Source organism: Lolium rigidum, chromosome 3 (genome assembly GCF_022539505.1).
Source record: "Lolium rigidum isolate FL_2022 chromosome 3, APGP_CSIRO_Lrig_0.1, whole genome shotgun sequence".
NCBI classification, from domain to species: Eukaryota; Viridiplantae; Streptophyta; class Magnoliopsida; order Poales; family Poaceae; genus Lolium; species Lolium rigidum.
This window is the reverse complement of record NC_061510.1, coordinates 13,120,708-13,137,147: the sequence shown is the minus strand read 5'-3', so window position 1 is coordinate 13,137,147 and position 16,440 is coordinate 13,120,708. Positions and strand designations below refer to the sequence as shown.

The 16,440-nt window shown below is 43.6% G+C and overlaps 1 protein-coding gene across 1 annotated transcript; it reads left to right on the top strand.

Annotated features, from left to right (window-relative positions):
• Positions 1-1,241: 1,241 nt before the first annotated feature.
• LOC124694670 (vacuolar protein sorting-associated protein 24 homolog 1-like) lies at positions 1,242-4,452 on the top strand. Its single transcript, XM_047227628.1, has 6 exons — positions 1,242-1,353; positions 1,459-1,535; positions 2,697-2,799; positions 3,613-3,734; positions 3,817-4,011; positions 4,113-4,452. The coding sequence occupies exons 1-6, from the start codon at positions 1,242-1,244 to the stop codon at positions 4,197-4,199; spliced, it is 696 nt and encodes a 231-aa protein (XP_047083584.1). The 3' UTR covers positions 4,200-4,452.
• The last annotated feature ends 11,988 nt before the right edge of the window (positions 4,453-16,440 follow it).

The following is a 16,440-nucleotide window of genomic DNA, read 5'->3' as shown; positions in this document are numbered from 1 at the left end:
CGGAACCCTGGAAACTTATTTTGCATACTTCATAAAAGTGAGGTTTTCATAGTTTGGACATCGAGCCGTGACGGCTTTGACTTCGATGATGGTGAAGGCGGTGGTGAAGAAGGTTCCTCTAGATGTCCCCCACCCACCCGATGCGGTGGCTCTTTCGATCTCCTCGATCCTCAGGATGATGGATCTAGAGGAAGTGTCTATACCATCCGGATTCTTTCTGATCTAGGCATGCTTGTTTATTTTTTTTTATAGTATTATGTCTGACCCTTTCTCATCTTCCTCTTTTCTACGGAGATTATCTGATCCTCACATGGTTGACACCAGAAGCCATCCACCGAAGATGGCGCCCGACGTGTCGTGCTCGTGTATGGTAGAAGGAATAGTTGTGTTGGGTAGGAGGGTTGACCACTTCTAATCCCTCGTCTTTTCGCCTTCGTAAAAAATGTTAATTTGTGTATGAGTGTTTTTTATTGAGAGATTGTGTGTGTGTCACTTTTTTTTAGGTTTGTGTGTGCCAGTTTAACCTTGATGACACTCGGCAATGTAGGTGGGCTAAAACAACCGTGGACTAAGTGGGCTGTGACGGCGACGACCGCACCGAGGTGGATCCCGCCACCGTCGGGGATGGTGAAAATCAATGTTGATGCGGCTGTTGGGAAGAACCTGAGGAGGGGTTCTGTAGCGGCGATTGCAAGGAGTAGCGACGGTGTTTTTTTGGGAGCCTCGGCGCTCATTTATGCTGGAGTTACAGAAGCTGAGACTTTGGAGGCGCTTGCTTGTAGGGAGGCATGCGATCTCGCGAGGGACATCTATGCATCCAGAGTGCAGGTTGCATCGGACTGCAAGATGGTGGTGCAAAACCTGGAGTAGGGTACTAGGGGGGTTTACTCCCATATTATCACCGAGATCATTGAAGCTCGGCAATCTTTTGATTTTCTTGAGTTTAAGTTTGAGAGTAGAAAGTCGAATAATGAGGCTCATAAGTTAGCTAGGAGTGCTTTATGTGATGTGTCGGGCCGTCGTATGTGGCTGAATGCCCCGCCTGAGGGCATGTGTATCCTACTTGTTATTGAATAATAGACGGCCTGGTTTACCCCTCAAAAAAAAAAACGTACAAAGCCCAAGCCCAGGTGCATTTTGCAGCAGCAGAATCACGGCAGCGACTCCTTCGTTGTCGCGCCGGCGTCTTCCTGCTTCCGGCCATACCGGAGCACGGAGGAGCGGCGCGGTTCGCGGCGGGGATGGAGGCCGTGAAGAGCCTTCTGAAGCCAAAGCCGACGCCGCAGCAGCAGCTGCGCGAGTGGCAGCGCCGCCTCCGTAACGAGGGCCGCAACATCGAGCGACAGATCCGAGGTCCTCCTCCTCTCCCCCTGTTCGATCTTCACTAGCCGGCTCCGGAGCTCTGGACGACGAACTGATGGTGGCGATTTTGGTTTTGGGTGTGGGCGGCGCGCGCAGACGTGGAGAAGGAGCAGAAGAAGGTGGAGAAGGCCATCAGGGAGGCCGCCAAGCGCGACGACATCGGATCGGCCAAGGTGATTTATAATGGACTGGACATCGATGATGCCTACTGTATTTATCATTGCAGAATGGATGCCTTCTCACGAAGCACCTTCATAAGTTTTACAATCGAGCCGATCTGCCTTGGGTGAACTTGGTATGGGAATTATACTACACTACTGATTTGAAGGACTCCAAACATATCCTTTTGGTGGAGGGACTGCTTAAAATTTCCAACTCTATTCATAGGGGTGGCAAACTGTAGCTTCGGAGATGGAAAACCTCTGGTACTTTGGAAGGATCAGCGGAGATCAATTCCTTTACAAGAAAAAAAAAGTCGCATTTGTTTTTTTTTTTTTTTTTTTTTGCAAAGAATGAGGATGTTTCAAAGCACACAGCTGATTTATCTGAACACTCCCACTTGCCTCTCCCTGACGAAGGTTTGGATGAGTTCTATGAACTCCAGACTATTGTTACTGGTTTAGAGGCCCAGCATACTCCAGGTCGTATGACATCCTTCAAGGTGTCTAAGGCATATATATAAATCCCAAATGGGGCATGAAGAGATCATACCCGTTTTGAAATGGTTATGGAAGGGGTGCTGTCAATATTCCCTCTAAAAACAGAAGTACAAAGTTTTCTTTTGGCTTCTTTTGCATAATAGGTTAACTACCAGAGCAATGCTACAGCACAACAGCTTCTTCATGGATGACTAAACTCCCTTGTCCTTTCAATGTCCTTCTGCTGTAAACTGCTGGCAGTACCTATGTCCTAATTGGGTGCCTCCTTATGCCACTCATCACAATATCCAAGTCACCATGCCGAGTCTTAAAACTGCCACTGATAAGCCCTTTTGCATGGAGATCATCATGCTGGTAGCTTGGGCAATCTGGATGACTCGGGAGTGCAGCCAATTTTATATAGCTGCAGGAAAAAAATTAAGGTTGAGACGACTCTCCTTAAACACAAGGCAGTCCAAAAGGCATACATTGGCATAGCAGACTGTGTGAATAATTTTTGCTAACTTAGCTTTAGTGGGCTTAAGGCCTTGTATTTCTCGTTTTGGTTGCTAACCTCTAGCACCTCTACCAGTACATATCCTTATTTCAAAATTCATAAAAATACATACTGGAGCCACTGTTCAGCCTAAAAAAGAAGGTATCTATCTGTGTGTTGACGACGATTTCCCTTTTCAGGCGCTGGCCAAAGAGGTGGTTCGGTCGAGGAAGGCGGTCAACCGGCTCTACGAGAACAAGGCCCAGCTCAACTCCATCTCCATGCACCTTAGCGAAATTGTCGGTAAAGAGCTATCTCAAGCTCACCCATGGCCTCTATCTAGCTATCATGGTAGACAGTTGGTAAAATGCTAGACATATATGGTTGGTTGCTCGGGATATATGTGTCTTCAGTCTTCACAGTGTGCCATTAATGCTACACAAGTTCTGAAAATCAGTCCAGTTAATGTGCATCTTTTTTTTTCTAAACAAACGTGCTGATCTTCATACTAGTTTAAACTTCCTCAATCGAGGTGGGAGTTGACCGGACCTCAAGCTTCTATGGATCATGATATAAAACTTAACCTTGGCCCAAGAACTGGCTTTAGTCTATAATAATGCAGGAAATACAGTAATGTGCTCACGAATATGTTGACTCTGCTTTCTCAGCTGGTACAGAATGTGTGTTAAAGCTTAATTGCTCTGATTGTATTTTGTATACCAGCCAGTCTACTTTCAAGTGCTGGTATTGCTCATGAATCATGTGGCTTGAGCTTCAGATGACCTATATCATCCTTTGTTGCTTGCTCGTGAATACATGACAGACACTAATGTCAACATTAATATGTAGATGCTACAGAATGGGTATTGAAGCTTACTTCTTCGCGAATTTACCAGCCATGGTACTTGCAAGTGCTATTGTTCGTGAATCCCATGACTTGAGCTTGAAATTACATATATCATTCCCCGTTTCTTGCTTACAAGTTGGAAGAATAAGTATTTATGTGACTAGCTTGGTTTAGCTTATCACAAGAGCCAGTGTTCCATTGGTTATGCAACTGTTTCATTATGAACTGAGGTTTGTACTAATGTATTGCCATGTTTTGTAATCTTTCAGCCACTACCAGAACAGTGGGTCATTTGTCCAAGAGCACCGAAGTGATGAAGCTTGTCAACAACCTTATGAAAGCCCCAGAGGTAGCTGTCACTATGCAGGAATTCAGCAAAGAGATGACAAAGGTATACCAGACCTCTTGCAAAGATTACTCTTTTGTTTTGTTATACTAGTACCAGTTCTGGCTTCATGGTTGCTGTTGTGCAGGCTGGTGTCATCGAAGAAATGGTGAATGACGCGGTGGATTCAGCACTGGACAATGAGGACATGGAGGAGGAGATTGACGAGGAGGTTGATAAGGTCCTTTCTGCAATTGCCAGGGAGACTGCTTCCCAACTTCCAGAGGCTGTCCGGAAAGAAAAAGAGCAGGTCACGCAACCTTCGACAAGTCAACCTGTAGAGGTAATATACTGCAATTGGTGCTTTCGGTGCATATTGTGCAATCTTAAATGTGCTTTGCTGCCTTGAGTCCTAGCTTAACAAGGAGCTTTCACCATGTGCAGAGAACTGCTATAGCAGAATCTGTTGATGATGGCGACGAGGATGAGCTAGAAAAGATAAGAGAAAGGCTCGCTAAAGTGAGGTCATAAAAGACAATTGATGTGTTCACATGTATAATAGTCCATTTGATAATGTATGTTTGTATGATACACAAGTTGACAGATGACTTTCTTTGTCACTGACAATCTAATTCATTCACCCACATTCACCGGCGTAAACTTGTCAAATTGCTGTTGTAACTTGTAAGGATCATCTCTCGTGTGATGTGTCCTGTATTTCTTCTGGTTTTCTACTTCTTGTGAATACACACAGTTATTCTATAATCATAGTAGTATTATCTAAGTAATCCTGAAAATTGCACTTCATCTGTTGTTTCACTTCAGTTTAAACAATGGTATGTTCTGTTCAGTTTTGCAGGTTCTGGAAGCACTGGACAATGCTAGCGAGCAAGCTATGAGGAGAAGAGTTAAACTTCAACAGGAAAAAACCACGCTGGGGGGCGGTTCGATAGTAGTGGAGTTGCAGGTTCCTCCGGCAGCAATGGCGTGATCGTCCTGTCTCCCATGCTGTACGCACCAGAATCCCCGTTGCCATACTCGTCGAGGAAGTAGATGCAGTCTTGTCGAGCTCCAGCGGAAGCAGCAGGGACAGACTTGGAGCACTGCTTGCTCACGAAGAGTGCCTGCCCCTCCAGGGCGTCGACCTTGTTCCACTGGCCGCTGCTTAGGTCGGCCTCGACGACGGAGAGCTCACGATCCCAGCCTGTGGACTCAAAGTACCAGACATCGCTGATCCATCGCCTCACCATGAGCAACTTGCTATTGGATTCCACTAGATATCGCTTGACCTCGTGGATACCTGGGGAGGGCCTAGGAGGGAGATCAGAAGCGCAGAGGATCCGCCTGCTGAAGCGTGGCCTTTTCTCGTTGTTGTGGAGCTGAAGACCAAGGAGCTTACAGTCCTCCCTGGTGATGGCGTGGATCTTCCCACCAAAGATAACAATATCGCAGATCTTGCCAATGTACCGGTCAGTCCGCAGTACTTGGCACGACTGAATCTTGCCGTCTGGCCGGCAGATAGAAGCCAGAACGCCGGATCCATAGGTGGACCTGAACAGAACCGCTACAATTTGAGGCGCTGAGGACACCACCACCTTCATGATATGGGTGCTCTTGACGTCACAACCCTTCAGACGAGTGGCTAGCTCGGGGAGAGGGGTCACATCGCTGGAGAAGGTGTTCATCAGCGAGCAGTGGCCGTCGCCATGCAGGAGAAAGAGCATATTCTCGCCGGCGCAGTAGCAGCTCGTGCCATCGTCCGAAAGACGCACATGGTGGGCGGTGTTGTTGCAGACGTCCAAGAGGGTGCCGTCGTGGAAGGCGAGCCAGGGTAGCTGCGGCGGAGACTGGTGCAGCATGGGGGCGGCGCTCAAGCGCCACGAGCGGCACACGGCGCGGAGGCAGATGCGGTCGGCGAGGGAAGGGAGGCCGCAAAGTACGACGCCGAGGAGATCGGACGGCAGGTCCGGCCATGTGGACGGGCGCCGAGGTCTTGAAGCCTCCATTGATTGCCAAGATGAGTAGCGAATTATTTGTCCTGGCAAAATATGAGAAGATGAGTTGTAGATGGATTTGGGTTTGTGTCCTACGAAGCGTGATTTATTTGGGCTCCCTAAACCAAAGGTTTCCGTTTAGTTTCTGCTCTTCTCAATATATGAGACTGGTCTGACATGGGACTCTATGAAAGAAACTAGGAGTAGATTGTTATTTTCACATCCCCGTAAAGTGATGTTGGAAATTTGCACTGACTTGGTGAAATATTGCAGTTGCACGGAATACGCATCGAACCATTGAGCAGGAACTTGTGAGTTGTGACACAGGCCTACACGGCTAGAGTTGTATCCCATCTCTATGCTGGTTTCCCTCCGACTAGTAAGTGTGCACGTCACGTCTAAATTATAACTGACAATATAACACATCCATATTCATTCCAAAAATACAAGTTATAACCATATCAACATTTTGCCCTCTAAATAATGGAAACAAATAAGCAATTGACCAATTGATTTCAAGATGACAACATATATCCTTGGCACGAAGGATTTTTTTTTTTGAACAATGTATAGTAGTCTATATTATATAAGTGAAAAAAGTTCAATACAAGGACAAAAATAAAACAAAGTGTTTTCTGCATAAAGCAGAAAAGAAAGACTGCAGATTGCATAGGGGCAAGGGTGCAAAGCCGCAAACCCTCTTCACTGGCGAGGCACCATTCACTGTAGTCGGTTTTATAATCTTCTCAATCATGGACTGGATCAAGCTCATAAGAACAACACGCTATCCCACCCCGTTCCACTTGTTCAACCGAGCCGAAAGGCACCAATCTGCAATCTGGCCGAGTGTTTTCTGCATAACTAATCCAAGACTTGACCAGAAAACACACCTTGGATCCTGCATCTAATCAAGAGACGTTCCTCAACAACCAAAATACCGAAAGACTGAAATATTACAATTTACTGAGTAAAAAATGTACTTCAGCCACAAATAGGGGCTTAAATGCTATTGATTAGAACCACTGAAGAGTTTTGAAAATAAATTTCGAAAATCGCACTGTATCAAATAGAAGGAAACACTACTTATGTAATGCCTGGACGAAACTGAAGAATACATTTAGCAGATTCGAAGATATGTATGTAATTATACAAACTCATAAAGACACATCTGGTTCTATCTAATATCATCATAGCAGGTTGAATGTACAGAAGTGTTAAGAAATATAAAAAATGGTCCTAGTACATACTATTATGAATTACATGCATATCTTCGAATCTGCTAAAATATTTCAAAAACAATGCTTAATTTGTGAAATAAATACAGTAGGTTTATTGGCATTGGTTTCTGATATATCTTCGAATCTGCTTCCGAGTCTGAGACATGATACGTGCTTGGACCGAAGTTGATGAAAATTACCTTCAGTGCTCGTGCTTTATAGGTTTTGAACAAAACATAAGATTTGGCTCTTGGCTATTTAATTTTCACATGGTACCATTGTTACCACCAGAATTTAACCAAGTCTGGAGATGGGCCGTGATTAAATGGGCTGAGAAGATATACATAGAAAATATTCCCGAATCGGCCTTGTACAAGGGGTTTGGGCAAGATTGCCCGTGTATCTGTAAATATAGTAGGATACGTGTCGGTTAGAAATAAGAGATAGAGTTTAGCTCGTACACGGTTGGGTTTTTTCCCAAGTTAGAGAGTCTATGGACTATAAATATGTATCTAGGGTTATTGAGAAAGGAGGACGATCACGTTCACAACAAATCAATCTAGGCGCATCGCCACCCCTTGTTTCGAGGGTTTCTCCCGGGTAAGCAACATGCTGCCTAGATCGCATCTTGCGATCTAGGCAGTATCAGTTTATTCGTTCTTGGTGTTGCTCGTGCTGAAGCCTTTTTGATGGCGAGCAACGCCCTTATCTTAGGTGTTTTGGGGTTGATCACAATGCTTTCACGATACACTTGTTTAGCTACTCTTCCCCTCGATATCTAGCTGCCCTTACACCTATTTTAGGTGTAAGGGCAGCACCTTGCTTGTTCGTTATTGAGTAGATCTAATCCGTTATAGTTGCTCCTTGTTCTTCAAGGATTGGTTTGATATCCGTATGGTTAGGCCTTATAAACGAGTTGAAGGATCCGGTAGCGCGTAAGGTGTGGTTTACTAAGCTCTAGAGGGATTGTTCCGGGGATCAACTTCATGTTGGTTTTTAGGCCTCTTTAGGGTTGGTTTTCCATCATCTTACGTATCTCGCTAGGCTCAATTACGCATAGGATGTTCCGATTATACGGTGAAAGCCCTAAACTATCGTAGATTAGCTTAGCTTGATTTTGATAAAGCATGATCCCCATGTCCTTATAAATCTAACATGAACCATGGGGCAATCGGCTCTTTGAGCCGATCCACGGAACAACTTAAGAGCCGATCGGGGCTCGTATTTAATGTTTACGTGTTTGCCATGCAGGAAACTAGTCGAAGCAATCCATCACCTTCCTGACCAGGTATAGGTCAGGTGGCACGCCCTCGTAATCACCAGGACGCGTGTGCCAGAAGGCATTGCGGGCCGTCGCCCGAGGGACCAGGGTCAGCCGCAATCCTGGGAGCCTCCCGGCTCTACTGTGTTGCCCGTCGTTGCTCGCCGGTGGGTTTCTGACCGCAACACATTCTGGCACGCCCGGTGGGACGCTCTGCAACAACGACAACATCGACATCTGCAGCAGCCAATGCAAAAGCTGCGGAGGAAGTAGTCGGCGAACCAGTCACGTACGCAGATCTGCCGGAAGAGCAAAAGAAGAAGTATGATGAGATGAAAGCCATCTTGGAAGCCGATCTCATCGGCTCTTTCGTGAGGACCCGTTCACATGGCGTAAGGTGGAAGGGGTTCTCCCCTGAAGGTGTCCTTGACGGAGTAGACCTGTCTACCCCTTCGGAGGAACGTACCAGAGCTCTGCGCCAGGAAATCAATTACATGGCGGCTCATTCTCTACACCGCTATTCTGAGAGCCTGGTGAATACTCTCGAGCGCGTCACGGTCCGTGTTGTGCAGGAAATCATGAAGCATCAGTACTCCCCGTCAGGACCTACCTTAGGGACTCACCAGGGAGAAGTACCGCTCCAGATCAGGCCGCCGCTACCATTCGCGCTTGCAGCACCAGAGCCGTCGGGTTCACCGTCGTACGTCGTCTACAAGGTTGGAGGCGATCCTAGCGATTGCCAGTTCCTATATGAACCGCCTAAGGAGATCCCGCATGGATACGTGTGCACATACATGCCAGACTGCAATGCCTTGGCGCGCACAAACCAGATAGCACCAACAGGGATTTCTGGAGTAGACGCTGACAAACAAGCATGGTTGGCAAAATATGCTACTGGAACGAGACATGAAGGCTCGGTCCCTACAGCTAATACCATGGAACAGATCAGCACCATCTTGAGAGACCAGTTCGGCATCTTGTCGAAGAGGAAAACAATCGGCTATTCCAAGCCGTACCCTGACGAGTATGACCTGATCCCACTGCCACCCAAGTATCGGCTCCCTGAATTCTCCAAATTCAATGGAGCAGAAGGATCTAGCTCAATAGAGCACGTAAGCCGATATTTGGCACAGCTGGGCTTGATTTCAGTATCAGACCCGTTACGCGTGAGGTTTTTCGCGCAATCTCTTACGGGATCAGCCTTTGGGTGGTACACCTCGTTGCCACCAAACTCAGTCCGCACATGGAAGCAGCTAGAGGAGCAGTTTCATGTGCAATATCATTCAGATGCTACCGAAGCTGGCATTGCCGATCTAGCCCAGATGCGGCAGAAGCGGGGAGAAACAGTGTCTGAATACATCCAACGTTTCAGGACTGTCAGGAACCGATGTTATTCGGTTCGTTTATCTGAGAAGGAAGCGATCGAGCTGGCAGTGCTGGGCCTCGCAACGCCAATCAAAGATCTGACTTCCCAAGCAGAGTACAGTTCATTGTCACACATGGTGCAGAAACTCACATCCTATGAGCAGCGGCATCCTGAATTGTACCAAGACAAGTTCAAGCGTCCGGTGGGTCTGGTTGAGATGGAAGAAGCTGAAGATCCTGCACCGGACCTGGAGGTGGCTGTAGCTGAATGGGCTCGGGGGGCACATCCCGTGTCCTGTAAATGGGTAAAACCACAAGGGCCTGTGATACGTCTCCGACGTATCGATAATTTCTTATGTTCCATGCCACATTATTGATGATATCTACATGTTTTATGCACACTTTATATCATATTCGTGCATTTTCTGGAACTAACCTATTAACAAGATGCCGAAGAGCCGCTTCGTCGTTTCTGCTGTTTCCGGTTTCAGAAATCCTAGTAACGAAATATTCTCGGAATTGGACGAAATCAACGCCCAGTGGTCCTATTTTGCCACGAAGCTTCCGGAAGACCGAAGGAGAGTCGAAGTGGGGCCACGAGGTGGCGACACACCGGGCGGCGCGGCCCAGGCCCCGGCCGCGCCGACCTATGGTGTGGGCCCCTCGTGCCGCCTCTTTACCTCGCCCTTCCGCCTACAAATAGCCTCCGTCGCGAAACCCCCAGTACCGAGAGCCACGATACGGAAAACCTTACCGAGACGCCGCCGTCGCCAATCCCATCTCGGGGATTCGGAGATCTCCTCCGGCACCCCGCCGGAGAGGGGATTCATCTCCCGGAGGACTCTTCACCGCCATGGTCGCCTCCGGAGTGATGAGTGAGTAGTTCACCCCTGGACTATGGGTCCATAGCAGTAGCTAGATGGTTGTCTTCTCCTCATTGTGCTTCATTGTTGGATCTTGTGAGCTGCCTAACATTATCAAGATCATCTATCTATAATTCTATATGTTGTGTTTGTCGGGATCCGATGGATAGAGAATACTATGTTATGTTAATTATCAAGTTATTACCTATGTGTTGTTTAAGATCTTGCATGCTCTCCGTTATTAGTAGAGGCTCGGCCAAGTTTTCGCTATTAACTCCAAGAGGGAGTATTTATGCTCGATAGTGGGTTCATGTCTCCGTGAATCTGGGAGTGACAGAAACCCCTAAGGTTATGGATGTCTGTTGCCACTAGGGATAAAACATTGATGCTATGTCCGAGGATGTAGTTATTGATTACATTACGCACCATACTTAATGCAATTGTCTCGTTGTTTTGCAACTTAATACCGGAAGGGGTTCGGATGATAACCTCGAAGGTGGACTTTTTAGGCATAGATGCATGCTGGATAGCGGTCTATGTACTTTGTCGTAATGCCCAATTAAATCTCACTATATTTATCATGACATGTATGTGCATTGTTATGCCCTCTCTATTTGTCAATTGCCCGACTGTAATTTGTTCACCCAACATGCTTTTATCTTATGGGAGAGACACCTCTAGTGAACTGTGGACCCCGGTCCTATTCTTTACATCGCATACAATCTACTGCAACACTTGTTTTACTGTTTTCTGCAAACAATCATCTTCCACACAATACGGTTAACCCTTTGTTACAACAAGCCGGTGAGATTGACAACCTCACTGTTTCGTTGGGGCAAAGTACTTTGGTTGTGTTGTGCAGGTTCCACGTTGGCGCCGAATCTCCGGTGTTGCGCCGCACTACATCCCGCCGCCATCAACCTTCAACGTGCTTCTTGACTCCTACTGGTTCGATTAAACCTTGGTTTCTTATCGAGGGAAACTTGCCGCTATGCGCATCACACCTTCCTCTTGGGGTTCCCAACGGACGTGTCAACTACACGCATCAAGCAAATTTCCGGCGCCGTTGCTCGGGAGATCAAGACACGCCGCAAGGGGAGTCTCCACTTCCCAATCTCTTTACTTTGTTTTTGTCTTGCTTTATTTTATTTACTACTTTGTTTGCTGCATTATATCAAAACACAAAAAAAAATAGTTGCTAGCTTTACTTTATTTACTATCTTGTTTGCTATATCAAAAATACAAAAAAAATTAGTTACTTGCATTTACTTTATCTAATTTGCTTTATTTACTACTGCTAAAATGGCCACCCCTGAAAATACTAAGTTGTGTGACTTCACAACCACAAATAATAATGATTTCTTATGCACACCTATTGCTCCACTCGCTACTACAGAGCAGAATTCTTTGAAATTAAACCTCGCTTTCATCGAATCTTGTTATGCGAGAGCACTTTTCACGGTGTTAGTTCCGATGATGCTGCTGCCCATCTTAATAATTTTGTTGAACTATGTGAAATGAAAAAGTATAAGGATGTAGATGGTGATATTATTAAATTGAAATTATTTCCTTTCTCATTAAGAGGAAGAGCTAAAGATTGGTTGCTATCTCTCGCCTAAGAATAGTATTGATTCATGGACTAAATGCAAGGATGCTTTTATTGGTAGATATTATCCCCTGCTAAAATTATATCTTTGAGAAGTAGCATAATGAATTTTAAACAATTGGATAATGAACATGTTGCTCAAGCTTGGGAAAGAATGAAATCTCCGGTTAAAAATTGCCCAACCCATGGATCGACTACTTGGATGATCATCCAAACCTTCTATGCAGGACTAAATTTTTCTTCGCGGAATTTATTGGATTCAGCTGCTGGAGGTACCTTTATGTCCATCACCTTGGGGGCGGATACAAAGCTTCTTGATGATATGATGGTTAATTACTCTGAATGGTACACGGAAAGAGGTCCACAAGGTAAGAAGGTAAATTCTGTTGAAGAATCCTCTTCCTTGAATGATAAGATTGATGCTATTATGTCTATGCTTGTGAATGATAGGACTAATGTTGATCCTAATAATGTTCCGTTAGCTTCATTGGTTGCCCAAGAAGAACATGTTGATGTAAACTTCATTAAAAATTATTTTTTCAACAACAATGCTTATCGGAACAATTCTAGTAATAACTATAGGCCATATCCTTATAATAATGGTAACGGTTATGCTAATTCTTATGGGAATTCTTACAACAATAATAGGAACACACCCCTGGACTTGAAGCTATGCTTAAAGAATTTATTAGTACACAAACTGCCTTTAACAAATCTGTTGAGGAAAAGCTCAATAAAATTGATATTCTTGCTTCTAAGGTTGATAGTCTTGCCTCGATGTTGATCTTTTGAAATCGAAAGTTATGCCTAATAGGGATATTGAAAATAAAATTGTTACTACAGCAAATGCCATCCAAGTTAGAATTAATGAGAATATAAGATTAATGGCTGAATTGCGTGCTAGGTGGGATAGAGAAGAAAATGAAAAACTAGCTAAAGAGAAAAATGTAGCTAAAGTTTGGACTATTACCACCACTAGCAATGTTAATGATTCACATGTTGCTGCACCTTCTACTATTAATGGTAAAATAATTGGTGTTGGCAATGTTTCTACTCCTAGTGCAAAGCGCGCAAAATTACCTGAAACTGCTAAAACTGCTAAAACTGCCTGTGATAAAACTGCTGAAATTTTTTCCAACCTTGGGGATGATAATCCCATTGCTTTAGATTGTAATGATTTAGATTTTGATGATTGCCACATCTCTGAAGTTATAAAGTTCTTACAAAAACTTGCTAAGAGTCCCAATGCTAGCGCTGTAAACTTGGCTTTCACAAAACATATTACAAATGCTCTCATAAAAGCTAGAGAAGAGAAACTAAAACTTGAAACTTCTATTGCTAGAAAGCTAGAAGATGGTTGGGAACCCATCATTAAAATGAGGGTCAATGATTTTGATTGTAATGCTTTATGTGATCTTGGTGCAAGTATTTGTGTTATGCCTAAGAAAGTCTATGATATGCTTGACTTGCCACCATTGAAAAACTGTTATTTGGATGTTAATCTCACTGATAATGCTAAAAGAAACCTTTGGGGAGAGTTGATAATGTTCATATTATGGTTAACAATAACCTTGTCCCCGTTGATTTTGTTGTCTTGGATATTGAATGCAATGCATCTTGCCCCATTATATTGGGAAGACCTTTTCTTCGAACCGTTGGTGCTACTATTGATATGAAGGAAGGTAATATTAAATATCAATTTCCTCTCAAGAAAGGTATGGAACACTTCCCTAGAAAGAGAATGAAGTTACCTTATGATTCTATTATTAGAACAAATTATGATGTTGATGCTTCGTCTCTTGATGTTACTTGATATGCACTTTCGCGCCTAGCTGAAAGGCGTTAAAGAAAAGCGCTTATGGGAGACAACCCATGTTTTTAGTACGAGTATTTTTGTTTTATATTTGAGTCTTGGAAGTTGTTTACTACTGTAGCAACCTCTCCTTATCTTAGTTTTATGTTTTGTTGTGCCAAGTAAAGTCTTTGATAGTAAAGTGAATACTAGATTTGGATTACTGCGCAGAAACAGATTTCTTTGCTGTAACGAATCTGGGCCTAATTCTCTGTAGGTAACTCAGAAAATTAAGCCAATTTACGTGAGTGATCCTCAGATATGTACGCAACTTTCATTCAATTTGGGCGTTTTCATTTGAGCAAGTCTGGTGCCTCAATAAAATCCATCTTTACGGACTGTTCGTTTTGACAGATTCTGCCTTTTATTTCGCATTGCCTCTTTTGCTATGTTGGATGAATTTCTTTGATCCATTAATGTCCAGTAGCTTTATGCAATATCCAGAAGTGTTAATAATGATTGTGTCACCTCTGAACATGTTAATTTTTATTGTGCACTAACCCTCTAATGAGTTGTTTCGAGTTTGGTGTGGAGGAAGTTTTCAAGGATGAAGAGAGGAGTATGATACAATATGATCAAGGAGAATGAAAACTCTAAGCTTGGGGATGCCCCGGTGGTTCACCCCTGCATATTCTAAGAAGACTCAAGCGTCTAAGCTTGGGGATTCCCAAGGCATCCCCTTCTTCATCGACAACATTATCAGGTTCCTCCCATGAAACTATATTTTTATTCCGTCACATCTTATGTGCTTTGCTTGGAGCGTCGGTTTGTTTTTGTTTTTGTTTGAATAAAATGGATCCTAGCATTCATTGTATGGGAGAGAGACACGCTCCGCTGTTGCATATGGACAAATATGTCCTTAGGCTTTACTCATAGTATTCATGGCGAAGTTTCTTCTTCGTTAAATTGTTATATGGTTGGAATTGGAAAATGCTACATGTAGTAATTCTAAAATGTCTTGGATAATTTGATACTTGGCAATTGTTGTGCTCATGTTTAAGCTCTTGCATCATATACTTTTCACCCATTAATGAAGAAACACTTAGAGCTTGCTAATTTGGTTTGCATATTTGGTTTCTCTAAAGTATAGATAATATCTAGTATTGAGTTTTGAACAACAAGGAAGACGATGTAGAGTCTTATAATGTTTACAATATGTCTTTTATGTGAGTTTTGCTGCACCGTTCATCCTTGTGTTTGTTTCAAATAACCTTGCTAGCCTAAACCTTGTATCGAGAGGGAATACTTCTCATGCATCCAAAATCCTTGAGCCAACCACTATGCCATTTGTGTCCACCATACCTACCTACTACATGGTATTTTTCCGCCATTTCAAAGTAAATTGCTTGAGTGCTACCTTTAAAATTCCATCATTCACCTTTGCAATATATAGCTAATGGGACAAATAGCTTAAAAACTATTGTGGTATTGAATATGTACTTATGCACTTTATCTCTTATTAAGTTGCTTGTTGTGCGATAACCATGTTTCTGGGGACGCCATCTACTATTCTTTGTTGAATATCATGTGAGTTGCTATGCATGTCCTTCTTGTCTGAAGTAAGAGAGATCTACCACCTTAATGGTTGGAGCATGCATATTGTTAGAGAAGAACATTGGGCCGCTAACTAAAGCCATGATTCATGGTGGAAGTTTCAGTTTTGGACATATATCCTCAATCTCATATGAGAACACTAATTGTTGCCACATGCTTATGCATTAAAGAGGAGTCCATTATCTGTTGTCCCGGTATGGATGTCTAAGTTGAGAATAATCAAAAGCGAGAAATCCAAAATGCGAGCTTTCTCCTTAGACATTTGTACAGGCGGCATGGAGGTACCCCTTTGTGACACTTGGTTAAAAATGTGTATTGCAATGATCCGGTAGTCCAAGCTAATTAGGACAAGGTGCGGGCACTATTAGTATACTATGCATGAGGCTTGCAACTTGTAGGATATAATTTACATAACTCATATGCTTTATTACTACCGTTGACAAAATTGTTTCATGTTTTCAAAATAAAAGCTCTAGCACAAATATAGCAATCGATGCTTTCCTCTTTGAAGGACCATTCTTTTTACTTTTATGTTGAGTCAGTTCACCTATCTCTCTCCACCTCAAGAAGCAAACACTTGTGTGAACCGTGCATTGATTCCTACATACTTGCATATTGCACTTGTTATATTACTCTATGTTGACAATTATCCATGAGATACACATGTTATAAGTTGAAAGCAACCGCTGAAACTTAATATTCCTTTGTGTTGCTTCAATACCTTTACTTTAATTTATTGCTTTACGAGTTAACTCTTATGCAAGACTTATTGATGCTTGTCTTGAAGTACTATTCATGAAAAGTCTTTGCTTTATGATTCACTTGTTTACTCATGTCATTACCATTGTTTTGATCGCTGCATTCATTACATATGTTTACAAATAGTATGATCAAGGTTATGATGGCATGTCACTTCGGAAATTATCTTTGTTATCGTTTTACCGCTCCGTGACGAGCGTAACTAAGCTTGGGGATGCTGATACGTCTCCGACGTATCGATAATTTCTTATGTTCCATACAGCGTTCCCGCGCTACCACGCACAACCGCACGCACGCACGC

Bases quoted from the DNA above. Each gene is read 5' to 3' on its own strand.
- LOC124694670 (XM_047227628.1), top strand. From the start codon at position 1,242: ATGGAGGCCGTGAAGAGCCTTCTGAAGCCAAAGCCGACGCCGCAGCAG. The intron at 1,536-2,696 runs GTGATTTATAAT...TTCCCTTTTCAG, and splicing joins ACGACATCGGATCGGCCAAG to GCGCTGGCCAAAGAGGTGGT. The intron at 4,012-4,112 runs GTAATATACTGC...CACCATGTGCAG, and splicing joins CGACAAGTCAACCTGTAGAG to AGAACTGCTATAGCAGAATC.